Source organism: Melanerpes formicivorus, unplaced genomic scaffold (assembly GCF_026170545.1).
Source record: "Melanerpes formicivorus ecotype bairdi unplaced genomic scaffold, bMelFor1.0.p_v2 SCAF_43, whole genome shotgun sequence".
Classification (NCBI taxonomy): Eukaryota; Metazoa; Chordata; class Aves; order Piciformes; family Picidae; genus Melanerpes; species Melanerpes formicivorus.
This window is the reverse complement of record NW_027142395.1, coordinates 1,896,870-1,915,609: the sequence shown is the minus strand read 5'-3', so window position 1 is coordinate 1,915,609 and position 18,740 is coordinate 1,896,870. Positions and strand designations below refer to the sequence as shown.

General features: G+C 46.3%; 1 protein-coding gene across 1 annotated transcript in view; it reads left to right on the top strand.

Annotated features, from left to right (window-relative positions):
- Window positions 1-18,740, top strand: part of TTC7A (tetratricopeptide repeat domain 7A) — a 142,778-nt gene that overhangs the window by 21,181 nt on the left and 102,857 nt on the right. The window contains exons 4-6 of the mRNA XM_068158827.1: window positions 49-179; window positions 4,780-4,901; window positions 16,064-16,142. Coding sequence (XP_068014928.1) covers window positions 49-179; window positions 4,780-4,901; window positions 16,064-16,142 — 332 coding nt within the window. The remainder of the gene's footprint in view (window positions 1-48; window positions 180-4,779; window positions 4,902-16,063; window positions 16,143-18,740) is intronic.

Sequence of the window (18,740 nt, the reverse complement as noted above, 5' to 3'; positions counted from 1 at the left end):
TGCTGCTCGTGGTGGGCTTCAGTTAAAGCCAGCGTTGCCCTTTTGCAGGTCTGTCGCTGGAGCGCTCAACCAACTCGGTTGCCTCGCGTGCTCGACTGTGTGAGAGGGAAGAGGAAGTCATGGCTTGTTTTGAAACAGCATGTGTCATTACTCAGGTATACTTGCAGGAGCTTGAAAAGGTAAGACTGAATTTACTCAGGATGTTACCTGGTGGCCTTGGTGGGACTTCCAGGGTTTTGACAGCAAAAATGATGGGGGAAACAACAAGAGATCACAGACTATGCAGTGTGAGAACAAGTTGTTAGGAGTGAGATGTCTCAGTATAAGCAGTTCCAAACTAGCAGCTTCTCTGTTTTCTGCCTCTTTCCTCTACGAATGGTGCCTGGAAACCAGTTTTGCCTGTGGTAAAACAGAATACTGAAAATATGCTCAGGTTGTATCTCAGGTTTAACACTTACTAAAGGGGAAGTACAAACTTTGCATAGCAAGCGGCATCTTGAAAGAGCTCCAAGGCATTCTTTGTGTCTCTGCTGTCTAAATCATAGAATCCTAGAATCAATACACAGGTCTCCAGCGAGCTGAAATTTATCCTTTTTGGGTCAGCCGCAGCAGTATAACAGGCAGTGTTTCACCTTCCTTATGTGAAACTGGAGGCACCTAAAGTATTAGTAGCAAGCAGCAAGATTCCTTATGCCCCTCTGTCCCAGTGGGGGGCAAGGAATCTGGGGCAAGAGTTGGCAGGGCTCATTGATAGAGCTTTAAACTAGATTTGAGGGGGGAAGGGGTTAATAATCTCATGCCTGCTTGTGACGCACAGCAGAGGCAAAGGGATGGAGAGCACGCAGCTTGGGCAATAAACAGGGTGAATTAAGGGCCACTGTGCTGATGGAAAACCATGACATCATGGCTATTGCTGAAACTTGGTGGGATGATTCCCATGACTGGAATGTAGGGATAGACAGCTACAAGCTCTTTAGGAAGGACAAGCAGGGGAGGAGGTGTTGTCATCTACATCAGTGACCAGCTGGAGTCAGTGGAGCTTCACCTGGAGAAGAGCATATGGGTTAAGATTAAAGGGAAGATAGGGGAAGGTGATGTTATAATAGGGATCTGTTACAGGCCACCTGACCAGCAGAACCAAACAGATGAGGCCCTACATAAGCAGATAGAAGTGATTTCATGTTCACAGGCCCTGGTCATCATGGGAAAGTTCAATCACCCTGACATCAGCTGGAGCGACAGCACAACTAGGCACCAGCAACTCGGGATGTTCCTGGAATGCATAGATGACAGCTTTCTCCTCCAAATGGTGGAGGAACCAGCAAGAAAAGGACCTTGTTGTTGGACCTTGTGCTCACCAACAGGGCAGGGCTGGTGACCAATATGAGCTCAGGGACAGCCTTGCCTGCAGTGACCACAATGTGGTAGGATTTAAGATCCCAGGGAAGCTAGGAGGATGTATTCCAAGCTTATGACCCTGGTCTTACACCATGCAGACTTCGATCACTTCAAGGATCTGCTGGCCAAAGTATGGTGGGACAAAGCCCTAGAGGGAAGAGGGGCCCAGGACATCTGGTCCATATTCAAGGATCACCTTCTCTGTGCCCAGGAGCAAAGTATACCCACAAAGAGGAAGGCAGGAAAGAATGTTAGGAGACCTGCCTGGATGAGCATGGAGCTCCTAGACACGCTGTCACACATCAAGAAACTGTACAAGGAGTGGAAGAAAGGACAGCTAGAATGGGGGCCATGTAAGGAAGCTGCTCGAGTAGCAAGAGAGCTGGTTGGAAAAGATAAAGCTCAGATAGAATTAAATCTATCCAGGGAGATCAAAGGGAATAGCAAAAGCTTCTACAGGTACATTAATGGCAAAAGGAAGACTAAGGAAGGTGTAGGCCCCCTCAGAAAGGAAACAGGAGAACTGGTGACAAGTGACATGGAGAAGATCAAGGTTCTCAATGACTTTTTTACCTCAGTCTTCACTGGCAAGAGCTCCAGCCACACTCCCAAAATCTCAGAAGATGATAGCAGGGGCTGGAAGAAGGAACTGCCCATTGTAAGTGAAGATCAGGTTCATGACTATCTGAAGAACCTGAGAGCGTACAAGTCCATGGGATCTGACAGGCTACACCCACAGCTACAGAGGGAATTGGTGGATGAGGTCTTCAACACCAACATGGACAGTGGCACTGAGTGCACCCTCAGCGAGTTCACTGATGACACCAAGCTGTGTGGTGCAGCAGACACGCTGGAGGGAAGGGATCCAACCAGAGGGACCTTGACAGGCTGGAGAGGTGGGCCCAAGCCAACCTGATGAGGTTCAGCAGGACCAAGTGCAAGGTCCTGCATCTATGTCAGGGCAATCCCAAGCACTAATATAGGCTGGGCAGTGACTGGCTTGAGTGCAGACCTGACGTGAGACCCCACCTGAAGTACTGTGTCAAGATCTGGAGCCCCTATTACAAGAAAGATATGGATGTGCTGGAACGTGTCCAGAGAAGGGCCACAAAGATGATTCGAGGGCTGGAGCACCTGGCCTATGAGGACAGGCTGAGAGAGTTGGGGTTGTTCAGTTTGGAGAAGAGAAGGTTCCAAGGAGACCTTATTATAGCCTTCCAATATCTGAAGGGGGCCTACAAGAAAGTTGGGGAGGGACTTTTTAGGGTGTCAGATGGTGATAGGTCTAGGGGGAATAGGTCCAAGCTAGAGGAGAGTAGATTTAGAATAGATGTCAGGAAGAAGTTCTTTACCATAGGGTGGTGAGATACTGGGACAGGTTGCCCAGGGTAGAAGCCCCATCCCTGAAAGTTTTTAAGGCCAGGCTGTATGTGGCTCTGGGCAACAGGATCTAGAGGAGGGTGTCCCTGCTCATGGGAGAGGGGTTGGAACTAGATGATCCTTGAGGTTCTTTCCAACCCTGACAATTCTGTGATTCTGTGAGTTAGCTGCTTAGTTGCTGCTTGGCTGGAGTACAAAATAAGATGAATACTGTGAGCTCTCCACTGAGCTGTAATGTGTGGCACTGGGCACATGATTAGTGGTCTCTGTAACTCTGAGCAGCTGAGTTATAGAATCATTCGGGTTGGAACAGGCCTCTGAGATCATCAAATCCAACCATTGACCCTACTCTACAAAGTTCACCCCTGAACCATACCCCCAAGCACCACATCTAAATGACCAACATCCAAGGGATGGTGACTCAACCACCTCCTTGGGCAGCCCATTCCAAAGTCTGAGTACACTTTCAGTCAGAAAAGTTTTCCTAATTTAACAGAGCACACCATGTGCTTCCATGCCTTTCATTTGCCATGTGTTATGCTTGACACCAGAAGCAGTGATGGAGTGCATGCTACCTTTTCTTCTGTAACTTAATGACCATTGAGCAGGTATTTCTGCTCTTCTCAGCAGCAAAGGTGTGTGTCTGTTCCAAGTTTTAGTTTTATTGCATTACAACAAGAATAAAGTGAGCTTAGTGCATGTACAAAGAATCATTAGGATAGCCAGCTAGCTACCAGCTAGTTACCTGGTCCCTACAGGAAAAAGTTGCATGTTTTTCTTGTTTCAAACAAGGCATTGTCCTTCCCTCACACAAGGATGAGCTCCTGCCAGTACTGGGCACTACAAATGTTTTTATCAACAGCTTGTGTCTGTGAAGAGTGGAAAAAGTTTAAACTGTAATGCATTTGTCTTCTGGACACAGGGATAAGGATGTAGCATTACTGAGAGATGAACTTAAAATCCATAGGCTTTCTCCTTTCCTGGATGTAAAACTTGGATTTGAAGAGTCCACAAAGGGTAACTTCCAGTAATGAGAGCTGTTAGCAGTAAGGAAGCAAAAGCGAGAAGGGTTTGATAGGAGAAACAGAGGGGATACTACACAAGAGAATCTTAATTCTTCCACCAGGACTCCTGATATCTCAGTAACTCTTACAAAAGATTTGGTAGGATAGATGTAACTACTCAAATATTGCATTAATATTTCTGTGCAAGATGCTGGATCTATGTGGTAAGCCCTGGGCTTACTTTATTAAAGGTTAGAGAGTAATAAGAGATGATGTTTCAAAACTCATATTGCATGCAGAATATTACATGGAAGTCACTGTATAGTTTATTTTTAAATTGACTTTGGCATGTTTTTTAATAGCTAATGAAGGAATGTTTTCAAGTAGTCTGTGGAGGAATCTGATCACAGAAGCTACTTTATTTTTTTTTTAATCTCTGGCTCACGAGGAGCTGGCTAATTTCAACAGTTTTCTGTGTCCAGTTCTGAGCCCCTCAGTTTAAGAAGGATATTGAGACACTTGAAGGTGTCCAGAGAAGGGCAACAAGGCTGGGGAGGGGTTTGGAGCACAGCCCTGTGAGGAGAGGCTGAGGGAGCTGGGGGTGTTTAGCCTGGAGAAGAGGAGACTCAGGGGACACCTTATTGCTGTCTACAACTCCCTGAAGGGAGGTTGTAACCAGGTGGGGGTTGGTCTCTTCTCCCAGCAACCAGCACCAGAACAAGAGGACACAGTCTCAAGATGTGCCAGGGAAAGTTTAGGCTTGAGGTGAGGAGAAAGTTCTTCACAGAGAGAGTTTTAGCTATTGGAATGTGCTGCCCAGGGAAATGGTGAAGTTACCATCCCTGGAGGTGTTTAGGAAGAGGGGATTGGACGTGGCACTTGAAGCCATGGTTTAGTAGTCATGAGGTGCTGGGTGATAGGTTGGACTTGATGATCCTTGATGTCTTTTCCAATCTTACTGATTCTATGATTCTGTATTTCTTTCCTCCCCTCACAGACCTTAAACAACACACATTCAAGGAGTATCAAAAGCGGCAATGTGACTTACTCTGAGTTTGAACTGTCCTACTTCCTGGAAGCAGCACTACAGAGTGCCTATGTGACTCATCTGAAGAAGGGGTAGGTGGATGGAGATATTAATAAAAATAAAGTAGCATGTTTTGTTGCAAAACAGATGAAGGCTTACTTCTTTGTGTTCTGTTGTGACTCTTGCTGCTGGCTCACTTCATGTCTCCTCTGTGTTGTTCCATTCCTCCTATTTGTATTTATCTTTCTCATGAACCCTAAGCCTTGTTTTTGCAGGCCCACAAATAGGGTGGAGTATGGAGCAATTTTTTTGTCCTGAGTCAGCTCTGTTCCCTGTGGAGACAAGGAGAGTTTGACTGTAAAGAGAGGGTGGGATTTGTGCTGCTGTGTGCTTTTAATGTGTTTAGCCACAGGGCCTGGTTTAAAGCTCAGTGATGTCTTATGGGTAGGTGTTTGTTTTTTTTCATTTATCTACTTGCTTGTTTGTTTGTTTAAGGTCTTAAATATCTTGGTCAATCCTCCAAATCTGTGTGGTTTTACTAGAGAGGATGCTTATGGGAACAGTGCTCCTCCAGGGTATTTATTATGCCTCTGAAGTAGAGCTCCCAGTGAACCTTGGAAGGGGCAGATGATCTGGTATCTGCAAGCCTACAGTGAATTTCACCTGAAGAAAACCTTTTCAAGAACAGTAATAACAGGCATTGTAAATACCCACTTCCTAAGGCTGCTGATGAAGGCACACTGTTCCCTAAACCATACCATGTCTTCATAATCAACTCTCTCTCCCCAGCCTTGTTGCTCTTCTCTGGACATGTTCAAGAGTCTCAATGTCCTTCTTAAACTGAGGGGCCCAGAACTGGACACAGGACTCCAGGTGTGGCCTAACCAGTGCTGAGTACAGAGGCACAATGACTTCCCTGCTCCTGCTGGCCACACTATTTCTGATCCAGGCCAGGATGCCATTGGCCTTCTTGGCCACCTGGGCAGTGTTAGATGATAGGTATGTGGTTTTCCTGGATGAGTTGGTGTTTGACCAGCTGTGGCACAGCATGTGCTTTCCTAGACTTTTGCCATTCTCATGACAAACAAAAAGCTCAGCTCTTGCCATCAAGAGGTCATTAACTATGTAATCAAATAAAATCTTGTTTAGAACATACGGCTCTGATGTCCTCTAGGCACCTTTTGGATATCAAATGAGTCATTCTATAGGCAGCTTAAGGCTGTCTCAAGATCGCCTGACCTTGTTCTCATGGGTGACTTCAACTTGCCTGATATCTGCTGGGATCTTAACATAGCAGAGAAGAGGCAGTCTAGGAGGTTCTTAGAATGCATGGAGGACAGCTTCTTATCCCAGGTGCTGCGTGAGCCTACCAGGGGTAAGGCTATGCTTGACCTCCTCTTCACCAACAGGGAAGGGTTGGTGGGTGATGTGGTGGTCGGAGGGTGCTTAGGGGCCAGTGACCACGAGATAATTGAATTCTTGGTTTTTGGTCAAGCTTAGAGGGGTAGCAAGAAGACCTCCACTCTGGATTTCCGGAGGGCAGACTTCAGGCTACTCAAGGAACTAATTCAGAGGGTTCCTTGGGATAAAGCCCTTAAAAACAAAGGGGTCCAGGAGAGCTGGACCTACTTCAAGGAAGAATTGTTGAAGGCTCAGGGACAGGCTGTGCCAATGTGCCGGAAGATGAGCCGCCGGGGCAGACGGCCAGCCTGGATGGTTAAAGAACTTTTAATGGAACTAAGGGAAAAAAAGAGGGTGTATCACCTTTGGAAGAGAGGGGAGGCAACCCGTGAAAAATTTAAGGATGTTGCTAGGTCTTGCAGGAAGAAAATTAGGGAGGCAAAAGCGCATTTGGAGCTTAGTCTGGCCTCTGCTGTGAAGGACAACAAAAAGTCCTTCTATAAATACATTAATAGCAAGAGGAAGGGCAGAGACAACCTCCACTCCTTGGTGGACACGGAGAGGAATGTTGTGATAAGGGATGAGGAAAAGGCAGAGATACTTAACACCTTCTTTGCCTCAATTTTTACTAGCAGGACAGAATGTCTTCCAGACAGCTGGCCTCCAGAGCTGGCAGAAGGAGTCAGGGAGCAGCATAGTTTTCCACTGTTCCAAAACGGAGTAGTTGGTGATCTGCTCAGCCGCCTGGATCCCCACAAGTCCATGGGACCAGATGGGATTCATCCTAGGGTGCTGAGGGAGCTGTCAGAGGAGCTGGCCAAGCCGCTCTCCATCATTTTTCAGCAGTCCTGGCTCACTGGAGATGTCCCAGAGAGAGGACTGGAAGCTGGCCAACGTGGTGCCCATCCACACGAAGGGCCGGTTGGATGAGCCAGGGAATTATAGGCCTGTCAGCCTGACCTCAGTGCCAGGCAAGATCATGGAACAGGTCATCCTGAGTGCATTAACACAGCACTTAGAGGATGGCCAAGGGATCAGGCTCAGCCAACATGGATTTAGGAAGGGCAGGTGCTGCCTGACCAACCTGATCTCCTTCTATGATCAGGTGACCCGCCTGGTGGATGTGGGGAGGCCTGTGGATGTAGTTTACCTGGACTTCACCAAGGCCTTTGACACCATCCCCCATAGCAAACTGCTGGCCAAGCTGTCAGCCCATGGCTTGGACAGCAGTACTCTGAGCTGGGTTAGGAACTGGCTGGATGGCCGAACCCAGAGAGTGGTGGTGAATGGTGCCACATCCAGCTGGCGGCCAGTCACTAGTGGAGTCCCCCAGGGATCAGTGCTGGGCCCCATCCTCTTTAACATCTTTATTGATGATCTGGATGAGGGCATTGAGTCTATCATCAGTAAATTTGCTGATGACACCAAGCTGGGGACAGGAGTTGATCTGCTAGAGGGTAGAGAGGCTCTGCAGAGGGACCTCGACAGGCTGGACAGATGGGCAGAGTCCAACGTCATGAGATTTAACGCATCCAAGTGCCGGGTTCTGCACATTGGCCACAACAACCCCATGCAGTGCTACAGGCTGGGGTCAGAGTGGCTGGAGAGCAGCCAGGCAGAGAGGGACCTGGGGGTGCTGGTTGATGGTAGGATGAACATGAGCCTGCAGTGTGCCCAGGCAGCCAGGAGGGCCAATGGCATCCTGGCCTGCATTAAGAACAGTGTGGCCAGCAGGAGCAGGGAAGTCATTCTGCCCCTGTATACTGCACTGGTTAGGCCTCACCTCGAGTCCTGTGTCCAGTTCTGGGCCCCTCAGTTTAGGAAGGATGTTGACTTGCTGGAACGAGTCCAGAGAAGAGCAATGAAGTTAGTGAGGGGCTTGGAACACAAGCCCTATGAGGAGAGACTGAGGGAGCTGGGGCTGCTTAGCCTGGAGAGGAGGAGACTCAGGGGTGACCTTATTGCTCTCTACAACTACCTGAAGTGGGGTTGTAAACAGGCAGAGGTTGGTCTCTTCTCCCAGGCAGCCAGCACCAGAACAAGAGGACACAGTCTCAGGCTGCGCCAGGGGAAGTTCAGGCTGGAGGTCAGGAGGAAGTTTTACACGGAGATAGTGATTGCCCATTGGAATGGACTGCCCGGGGAGGTGGTGGAGTCGCCGTCACTGGAGGTGTTCAGGAGGAGACTTGACAGGGTGCTTGGTTACATGGGTTAGTTGATTAGGTGGTGTTGGATGATAGGTTGGACGCAATGATCTTGAAGGTCTCTTCCAACCTGGTTTATTCTATTCTATTCTATTTTATTCGGTAATGTTTTACATTCAGTCTTTATCAGTTCAGTATTTCCCCTGGGTTGTTCTAGCTCTGACTGTGGCCACTGCTTGCTTCCTTCTCATGTTATTTTAATGACAGCCCAACAAAAAACCCCACAACCAAAACCAACCCACAAAAAAGCCCTAGAGCAGAACAGCTTGGAATAAAAATACATTCACTTTGATTATATGCTGAATTGCTGCAATAGTAGCAAAATGTTCTCTGTAGCTGTCTCAATTCCATGGTTGGAAGGGGAACAGAGCCCCATGCACTCCTCACCTCCTAACTGTGCAAGTGAGAAACAATGCCACGGAAATGCAACATCTGGTGGGTTGGGAATGAAACCAGAAGGACTCTGCAGCTTCTCTGTACCCCCAGCCGGTATTAATGTGTGGTTTCCGCCAGCAGAGGGCATAGACAGCATTGGGATATATTGAAGAGAGAAGGGGGAAGTGGGAAGAAGCTTTTCAGGATGCTTCATGTGCATCATAAATTTCTCCACCCAATATGGAACAGGGCAAATAAATGTTTTTGTTATCCTTGTTGCTTGCAGTGCTTTCAGGTAGGAAATAAGCCTTGGATGATGAATGCTCAAGCTGGCAGAGGGGTAGCTTCTACCAGATGGGATGTACTTCCCCAGCAGCACCTGTCTACAAAAGGAGAATGAGTGTTTTGTCCTTGTGTTGCCAGGTGGAAGAGCAGAAGTATATCAGTGGTGCTGTCCTGCTTTTGTTCCTGCTGGCAGCTACAGCCATGCCCCTACTGAAGCATGATCAGGGATGTCCACTTCTCTTGTAGTGTGTAGTGGAAAGAGGGCACCAGCACAAAACAATGGTCTGTCTCCCTTTCTGATGCCGAGCTGCCAGCTGCAATGACCAGCAAGCTTTGCAGCTGTGGGAGTCCCAGATGCTTTTAAATAAGATGTTTAGTTAAGACATTGTACTGCTGAAGACATGATTCTTGCAGTTGTTTGCCCTGCTGCATCCCAAGAAAGCTTTCTTTTATTCTGGCAGTGAGCAATGTTGATGCTGTGAGTGCAGAATACAGGCAGTCAGTTGCTCTTGTACTGTTTGAGGCAGTCAGTTGTCTTTTGTGTTAGCATCTGCACTGGATTTGGGTTATTTTTGTTCACTTACTTTTGTGGGGTGTGGGATTTTTTGTTTGGTGTTTGTAGATTTTTGGTTTGATTTTTTTCTTTCTGATGTGGGTGTGTGAAGATTAGGCTCATTTCTTAACTGCCTTTCAGTGTGTTGAACAACTATTACTATTTTACACTGTTATGGGGTCTTTGGTCAAGATGCTCTTAGTATTTTCTTGGGGCAAGCAGCCTTAGTTTGAATGAAGGAATGGTTATATGTATGCTACTGTCTTAATGGCAGAAAGAGGAAGACTTACACAATTCTTTATATTCCCTTCTCCTGCCAGTTTTCTGTTGCTTAGTTCCTTTTGGAAATATTTATAGACTTCTGTTGCACGGGAACTTCAAGAGTAGCTGTTTCACAGTAGAATCTGATGTAGAAAGGTAGACTTGGCAATCTCTGACAGACTGATCATCTGTTCTGAGGAGCCCTAATGGCCCCCATCCTGTTCAATATCTTTATTGATGATCTGGATGAGAGGATTGAGTCCATCATCAGTAAATTTGCAGATGACACCAAGCTGGGGGCATGTGTCGATCTGTTAGAGGGTAGAAGAGCTCTGCAGAGGGACCTTGCCAGGCTGGACAGATGGGCAGAGTCCAAGGGCATGAGATTGAACACATCTAAGTGCCAGGTTCTACACATTGGCCAGAACAACCCCATGCAGTGCTACAGGCTGGGGTCAGAGTGGCTGGAGAGCATCCAGGCAGAAAAGGACTTGGGGGTGCTGGTTGATGGTAGGATGAACATGAGCCAGCAGTGTGCCCAGGTGGCCAAGAAGGCCAATGTCATCCTGGCCTGTATCAGGAACAGTGTGGCCAGCAGGAGCAGGGAAGTCATTGTGCCCTGTACTCAGCACTGGTTAGGCCACACCTTGAGTCCTGTGTCCAGTTCTGGGCTCCTCAGTTTAGGACATTGAGATTCTTGAAGGTGTCCAGAGAAGGGCAACATAGCTGGGGAGAGGTCACAAGCACAAGCCCTATGAGGAGAGGCTGAGGGAGCTGGGCTTGCTTAGCCTGGAGAAAAAGAGGCTCAGGGAAGACCTTTTTGATGTCTGCAACTACCTGAAGGGAGGTTGTAGCCAGGTGGGGGTTGGTCTCTTCTCCCAGGCAACCAGCACCAGAACAAGAGGACACAGTCTCAAGCTGTGCCAGGGGAAGTTCAGGCTGGAGGTCAGGAGGAAGTTTTACACAGAGAGAGTGATTGCCCATTGGAATGGACTGCCCGGGGAGGTGGTGGAGTCGCCGTCACTGGAGGTGTTCAGGAGGAGACTTGACAGGGTGCTTGGTTACATGGGTTAGTTGATTAGGTGGTGTTGGGTGATAGGTTGGAGTTGATAATCTCAAAGGTCTTTTCCAACCTGGTTAATTCTATTCTATTTATCTTCTCTTCAGTCCTCACAATCTGCACCTTATCCAGGACACCAGGACACTGCAGCTGTTAATTTGGCAGTTATCCTTACTGCCTACTGGATAGATCCAGCTAAGCATTAAGCTTTTGTTTTGTATTGGTTTTTTTTATAACTCCCTACTTTTGTGAGACAGGCTGGCATTAGGAAACTCTGATGTGCTTTGTTGTAGTTACTTGTCTTCATTCATAGAAATCTGAAGCTTACTTCTTCAGGTGCATGAATTGCCACTTCAAGGAGAGAGTATGAATGAATGTTTAGAGATGGAAATATGTGAAAGGAGCTGGCAGAGGCAATGTCGATGCTGTTGTTTGTGTGCTTCAAGGACCACATGCCCTGGAGAGGTATCTCTGCAAACTGGCCACGTGCTCATCTTGAGCTTAGTCTCTTCCATCTGGTAGCAGAATAAGTGGGGATAAACCTGGGTCTTCTGGTGCCCATGTTTTTGGGGAACTGTCATTGCAGACAGTCTCCTCTGGTTCACTATCAATGTTTTTCTCGGCGATTTGCATGGAAACACAGAGTGTTTATTGTTGTCTATCTTAAAGTTTTGTGCAGTGTTAACCAATCAGTATGACACAAATGTGATACGACTGGTTTGGTTCTTGGACAGCAATTAATTGTCTTGTGTTATTAGCAGGGTAGTTGAACAAACAAACCAGCTTCTCATCCCGGGCTGGACTGACTGGACTCAACATGCCCTTTATCACAGTTTGTGCCTATGATGTTCTGTGTACTCTTTATTGCATTAGTTGCAACTGAATACTAAACTACACTTCAGCATGTTTTATTACATGCCTCTCTTGCCACTTTTGTGGCTAAACCCAAGGCAGATTGCTGAGCATGTGCTTTTCCCTTCGAGTTCTCCTTATTTTGTTTTCTGGCACCTTAGCGGTGCAGTAGGAGTCCATGGACTCTTTCCAGTTCATTTAATTCCCATGATGTGATGTTCACTTACACCGTGGCTTGAGGCAAGAGTACCTGGGATTTCCAGATGGTCTTCTATTCAAGTCCTGCAGAGGCTCAAGATTTCTTAGTTTCTGATCTAGACGAGATCAAATGGATTCACCGTGGATTGCCAGAGGCTTTAGGTTTGCATCCCACCATCCTCTTATCTCCACACATGTATTTCTGTTCAAATACATACCTCTGCTCTTGCTAATTTTTTCAGATCTAACTGAAAAAAGTACTCAGGTTTAGTATAGGAAGGACATCTATTAATGGAAATTAAGTTCCATATAATTGCAAATAGAGCAATTTGTACACTTCAAATGAAATGTGTTCTTGGATGGCCTCCTAGCTGGGAACAGTAGAGCAGAAAGACAAACTCCTGTAGTGAGATACGTTTGCAGACTGCTGACAGGTGTCTGCTTTCATGGCTCAATAATGTTTGATAGAGTTCAAGATACAAAAGCTGCTAAACCAAATCCTCAGTCCTGTAGAACTGGTATTGTTGTCAGATGCTTTCTGAGTGAAGAGTTCAGAGTGTGAAGCAGATGGCTCTGTCGGGAAACCTAATCACTCAAGCAGCTCAGGGAGGTGGTGAGTGCTTGATGCTCCTCCCATGCTGCCCATTTTGCACTCCTGCCTCCTGTTCAAGGTGTTCCTAGGCATTTATCATGGCGGTTTTTGGTTTCAATGATGACTACTTGCAGATGGGCAGCAGTCTGCCATTTCTTATTCTCATTTGCTTTAGTATGTCAAAATTCCTTCATTTCCTTGTTTCATTCATGCCAGACCAAAGTGTTTCTGCCGTGAAGCTTCACTTGGTTTATGGCCTTATCTGGAACTGAAATATGAGGCTGGTGAGAGGCTTTGAGCACAAGCCCTGTGAGGAGAGACTGAGGTAGCTGTGGTTGTTTAGCCTGGAGAAGAGGAGGCTCAGGGGAGACCTTATTGCTCACTATAACTCCCTGAACGGTGGTTGTAGCCAGGTGGGGGTTGATCTCTTCTCCCAGGCAACCAGCACCAGAACAAGAGGACACAGTCTCAAGCTGCACCAGTGGAAGCTTAGACACAGGTGAGGAGAAAGTTCTTCACTGAGAGAGTCGTTAGCCATTGGAATGTGCTGCCCAGGGAAGTGGTGGAGTCCCCATCCCTGGAGGTGTTGAAGAGGGGATTGGACGTGGCATTTGGTGCCATGGTCTAGTCATGGGGTCTTTGGTGACAGGTTGTACTTGGTGATCTTTGAGGTCTCTTCCAACCGTGGTGTTTCTGTGATTCCAGTACTCTGGGACCAAAACTGTCTCTTCTGAGCACATTCTCTAGGTTTTTCATCTCTTAAGAGATTATGTGTCAGATGTAGAATTAATTGGCTTTGCAAGTGGTCACTAATCTTTCTTCTGATGCTAGCTAATAGAATTCATTGATATTTTATTAGGACAAATACCATAACCACAAGAAGAAAGCAAAGTATGCATTTTTGAGAATGTTGTAGAAATGTCATAGACCATAACTCTTCTGTATTAAGGAGCCCAAGGAAGTACAGGGAATCCCAATAGTTCCCAGTAACTGAGGAGAGCAGTTGTGCAGGTGCATGTTATCTAGATGGGGACATTTCTCAGGTTTTAGGACCTGATAGTAAATAGCATGTAAACAGTTCTGTTGGATTTGGTTTAAGAACTACCCATGCAGAAATACCACCATGTGCTTTGTTTTCCTCAGTTTAAGGTCCAGAACTGCATCTTTGTTGGGAACGTTCAACATGACCAAGTGCAGGGTCCTGCATCTGGGTCGAGGCAATCCCAGGCACAAATCCAGGCTGGGCAGTGACTGGCTGGAAAGCAGCCCTGAGGAGAGAGACTTGGGGGTGCTGATAGACGAGAAGCTCAACATGAGCACTTGCAGCCCGCAAAGCTAATCAGATGCTGGGCTGCATCAGGAGAAGTGTGGCTAGCAGGTCGAGGGAGGTGATTCTCCCCCTCTACTCAGCTCTGGTGAGACCCCACCTGGAGTACTGCCTCCAGTTCTGGAGCCCCTATTACAAGAGGGATGTGGACATGCTGGAAGGTGTCCAGAGAAGGGCCACGAGGATGCTCAGAGGGCTGGAGCACCTCTTCTGTGAGGACAGACTGAAGGAGTTGGGGCTGTTCAGTCTGGAGAAGAGAAGGCTCTGAGGTGACCTAATTGTGGCCTTCCAGTATCTGAAGGGGGCCTACAAGAAGGCTGGGGAGGGACTTCTCAGGATCTCAGGTAGTGGTAGGACTAGGGGGAATGGAATGAAGCTGGAGGTGGGGAGATTCAGGCTGGATGTGAGGAGGAGGTTCTTCACCATGAGAGTGGTGTAGCCCTGAAATGGGTTGTCCAGGGAGGTGGTTGGGGTGCCATCCCTGGGGCTGTTTAAGCCCAGGCTGGGCGAGGCTCTGGCCAGCCTGATCTAGTGTGGGGTGTCCCTGCCCATGGCAGGGGGGTTGGAACTAGATGATCCTTGTGGTCCCTTCCAACCCTGACTGATACTATGATGCTATGTTCTTTCCTAGACCCACAGAAAAGGACCTCATGTCTTGGCCCTGTAATTGAGGAGCTTGCTAAATCACATGCAGAAACAACTTCTGGAATAAGCCAAACTGACAGTTAATATACCAGTGCATTGCATAGCTAGTTGTCTTTATTTCAGTGCATCATTGCTCCTTTTAAAATAGTTTGCATTTCTTTGAGTAGCTTCCACCTAGCCTTGAAAGTGAGCACTGGTTTGGCCACACCTTGAGTCCTGTGTCCAGTTCTGGGCCCCTCAATTTGAGAAGGTCATTTGGACACTTGAATGTCAGAGAGGGGCAGTGAGGCTGCGGAGAGGCCTCGAGCACAGCCCTATGAGGAGAGGCTGAGGGAGCTGGGGTTGCTTAGCCTGGAGAAGAGGAGGCTCAGGGGAGACTTTATTGCTGTCTACAACTACCTGAAGGGAGGTTGGAGCCGGGGGGAGGGTTGGTCTCTTTTCCCGGACAACCAGGACCAGAGCAAGAGGACACAGGCTCAAGCTGTACCAGGGGAGAACTGGGCTCGAGGTGAGGAGAAAGTTCTTCCCAGAAAGAGTGATTTGCCATTGGAATGTGCTGCCCAGGGAGGTGGTGGAGTCACCATCGCTGGAGGAATTTAGGAAGAGACTGTATGAGGCACTTGGTGCCTTGGTTTAGTTGATTAGATGGTGTTGTGTGTTAGGTCGGACTCCATCTCAAAAGTCTTTTCCAACCTTGTTGATTCTGTGAACCATTTTGTAGTTACTCTGGTGGTAGGGCCATGTCCTTAGCCTTGGAGAGCTTATGGGCTTCAAATGTATTGACTACTCTGTCCATTGTTTTAATCTTCCCTCTCCACATCTCATTTAGAGCTTAGTCCTACAAGATACCATTTGGCAAGTAGTCTGCTTTAATTGCTTCTGGTGTGTGCAAAGTAATGTGATTGATTTTGTGTGTGTGTGTGCGTGAGTCTAGCCCTCTTTTATTGCAGGTTAAGCTGTGCTTAGAGTTACTGCAACTTAGCTGCCTCACAATAAACTGTTTAAACTACTGTAATTTCATCATGTGTCTGGGCCATCAGATAGAGGGCATTTAAGCACCACCTAAAAGGAATCATCATTTAATAACATCATGTAAGCTCGGTGTAATTCCAACAAGTGCAGTCTGTGTGTACGGAGGAGATTTGGATGCTTTTAGGGAGAAGCATCTGCTTTGTAAATACAAGCTAAGAGAGGCTTCCAAGTATTCCCTGTTCGTTAAATGTGCCTCTCCTCTTCTCTTCAGAAGCCATCTGGAGCAGGCATGCTACAGGCACTGCCTTGCTCCATGGCATTGTCCTGCCTGTGCCTCGGCGTGACTTGTCTTGCTACCGCATGCTTGGTGTTAGCGATCCTTTCAGCGGTTTGTTTGAATGTCAAATTCGTTGCCAAGCTTTGGCACATTGCAAACATATTTTGTCTCAATGTGCTGTCTTTTGGGTGGGGGTTAGGATATATAGATGCATTTTTAATCTCATTTTTATATTTTCTGCTTTGTCCATAGAAATATTGTGAAAGGAATGAGGAGTCTGCGAGAAATACTCCGAACTGTGGAAACAAAAGCTACTCAGACCTTCAGAATGGTAAGGGAAGTGGGAGATGGGAAGATGGGATTATCTGCTCTGCAGGAATTCTCTTTATTAACCAGGGCAGTAGCGCAAAAATGTATTTGTCTTCACTTGACTGGTCGCTGCCTTACCTCCTGCTTGGATTTTTGGAAGTGATGTATCAAGTGATGCACTGAAGTCAAAGACCTGCCTGCTTCAAAACTCCTGGCCATGTGGGTTACTTGTTTGTTATTAGAAAAAGCCCTGGTAGAAGTGCAGATAGGTTTAATTGATCCTGCTGTCCTTAGGTGTCTTGGTTTTGTTATTGCTTTTCAGTGTGTATGCATGCACTCTTTTCTGCATTTGCCTGTAGAAGCATTCAGTTCTTCTGGCTCTTGCAACAAGCAGTGCTTTGTTAGACTCAGGTGCTTCATTGCTCTTCCTGTAAAGCTCCCTTCAATACAGTACACAGTGATTGTAATTTTTATTATTATAGAATTATTTATATATATAAAAATATATATAAATATATATTATGTAAATATATAATAAAATATGTATATATGAATATATATATCTTTTAAAATTATTTATTTATTAATGTTGGCATTCTGCATCCTGTTATCCTAAGTGTCTCTGGTAAAGAAAACGTGGAGGAAATTATTTATGTGCCTGCTTTTAACTTCATTAGACCTTCAACTGGTTCTTCCTTGTCTCTCCTTCAAAAGATCTTATCCTGAAGTTACTCAGGAGGTGACAAGATCAACAACATGCAGAATAGCAGTCTTGGAAACTTGCAGCCCTAAAAGCATTAATTTTGTTACAACTGAACCTGTTTTGTGCTTTTGTGTAATTCCTGAGAATCTTGGCAAGGGAGGTAGGCATGGGCTTGCAGAGGTTTGCATGGGTTTTGGAGATGCAGAGTACCAGGTTCCAGGGGATAGACCACCTATGTATGTAGCTGCCACACAAATGCAGAGCTACAATCAAAGTGCAAGAGTATAGTGGGTGCTTTTTTGCACATCTCTGTGTTTTGGAACTACTGTTACAGTGAATCTTCTTGTTGTTTTGGGGATCACTGTATATGCCTAACTGAGAATTCAGATGCATGCAGAAGTTTGTGCAGGGAATTAGAAGAGGTGGCTTAAACAATTGTCACACTCCCAAGAGCTGCATCCTTTTCCAGATTGAGATCAGAGTTCAGGGGATTTCTGTCGCACGCCCGTTGTAGCATTTTGCTGAAATGAGTCTAACCATCTGCTGTTCCTGTACCACTCCAGAGCATGGCATTCAAATGCCCCTGTCCCTGTGCAGCTGGGGAGATCTCTGTAACACCCCTGAGGAATTTATCCCTTAAGGGGAAATCTGAAGGTATTAATCCAATTCTTCTTCTTGGGAATTCCCTTTTACTAGAATTTTCCTTTTCAGACTTATTTTTAAAGAGCTGTCAGAGAGGGCAAAGTAGGAACGTGCCTAATTAAATAAGTTCTTCAAGCATGAAGGTGAAGCACATAATTAAAAAAAAAAAATAATTCCCCCCCCCCTAATTTATGAGATCACAGTGTTCTTCAAGCATAATGATGCTTTTTTTAGCCTAAGGCAGCAAAAACATAAATCAGAGTCTTGTTTTTTTCTGGTTTGTTTGCTCTTACTCAAAACAGGAGCGAAGTTAATTTACAGAGCTGCTGTACTCTGTGTTAAAATCAAAGACACCAAAGGTATTTGGTGCTTGCCTTTTGAAAGGCTTAGCAAAAATTGTACTCCTACTTCTGCATGAGCCAGTAGAAATCTTTCTGTGGCTGGCATATTATTGTTCCCTCCCTTATTAAACCATAGGAAAACAATATAGGAGAGTTGGCTTCTCAGGGTAGCACTGACTAAATAATTGCATACTGAGATGATAAAATTATACTGGCTAATGTTGCAGAACCCTAGGCCATTTTGCTCGTGCTTACTTGCTATAAAAAGCATAGAAAAGCCCACTTAGTTGGCTTTCTGTAACTTGTCAGTAGGGATGCATGTCTTGGGGTTTCAAGAGAGTTGTGTGTGACAATATTTCTCTGAGGCACTGTTGTGCATTTAGATTGCTTTGCCATTTGCTCGGCACACCTACGAAACCTCTCTTTCTGGTGTTTGATGAACAGCACACACTGCTGTGGCTACATTTTAGACTAATTCAGTGATTGCTTTTGTGGTGAGATGGATGGAATGAAAGGACCTTGGATGGAACTAAAGAACCTTGCACCCAAATAAGTTATTTTTCTGAGTCTGATAACAGGGACTTAGAATCCCAGAATGAATAAGGTTGGAAAAGACCTCAGAGATCATCAAGTCCAACCTCTCACCCAACACCTCATGACCAACTAAACCATGGCTTTAAGTGCCACGTCCAATCCCTTTTTGAACACCTCCAGGGATGGTGACTCCACCACCTCCCTGGGCAGCACATTCCAATGGCCAATTACTCTTTTTGGGAAGAGCTTTCCGCTCACCTCCACCCTAAACTTTCCCTGGCACAGCTTGAGACTGTGTCCTCTTGTTGTGGTGCTGGTTGCCTGGGAGAACAGACCAACCCCCACCTGGCTACAACCTCCTTTCAGGTAGTTATAGAGAGTAATAAGGTCTCCCCTGAGC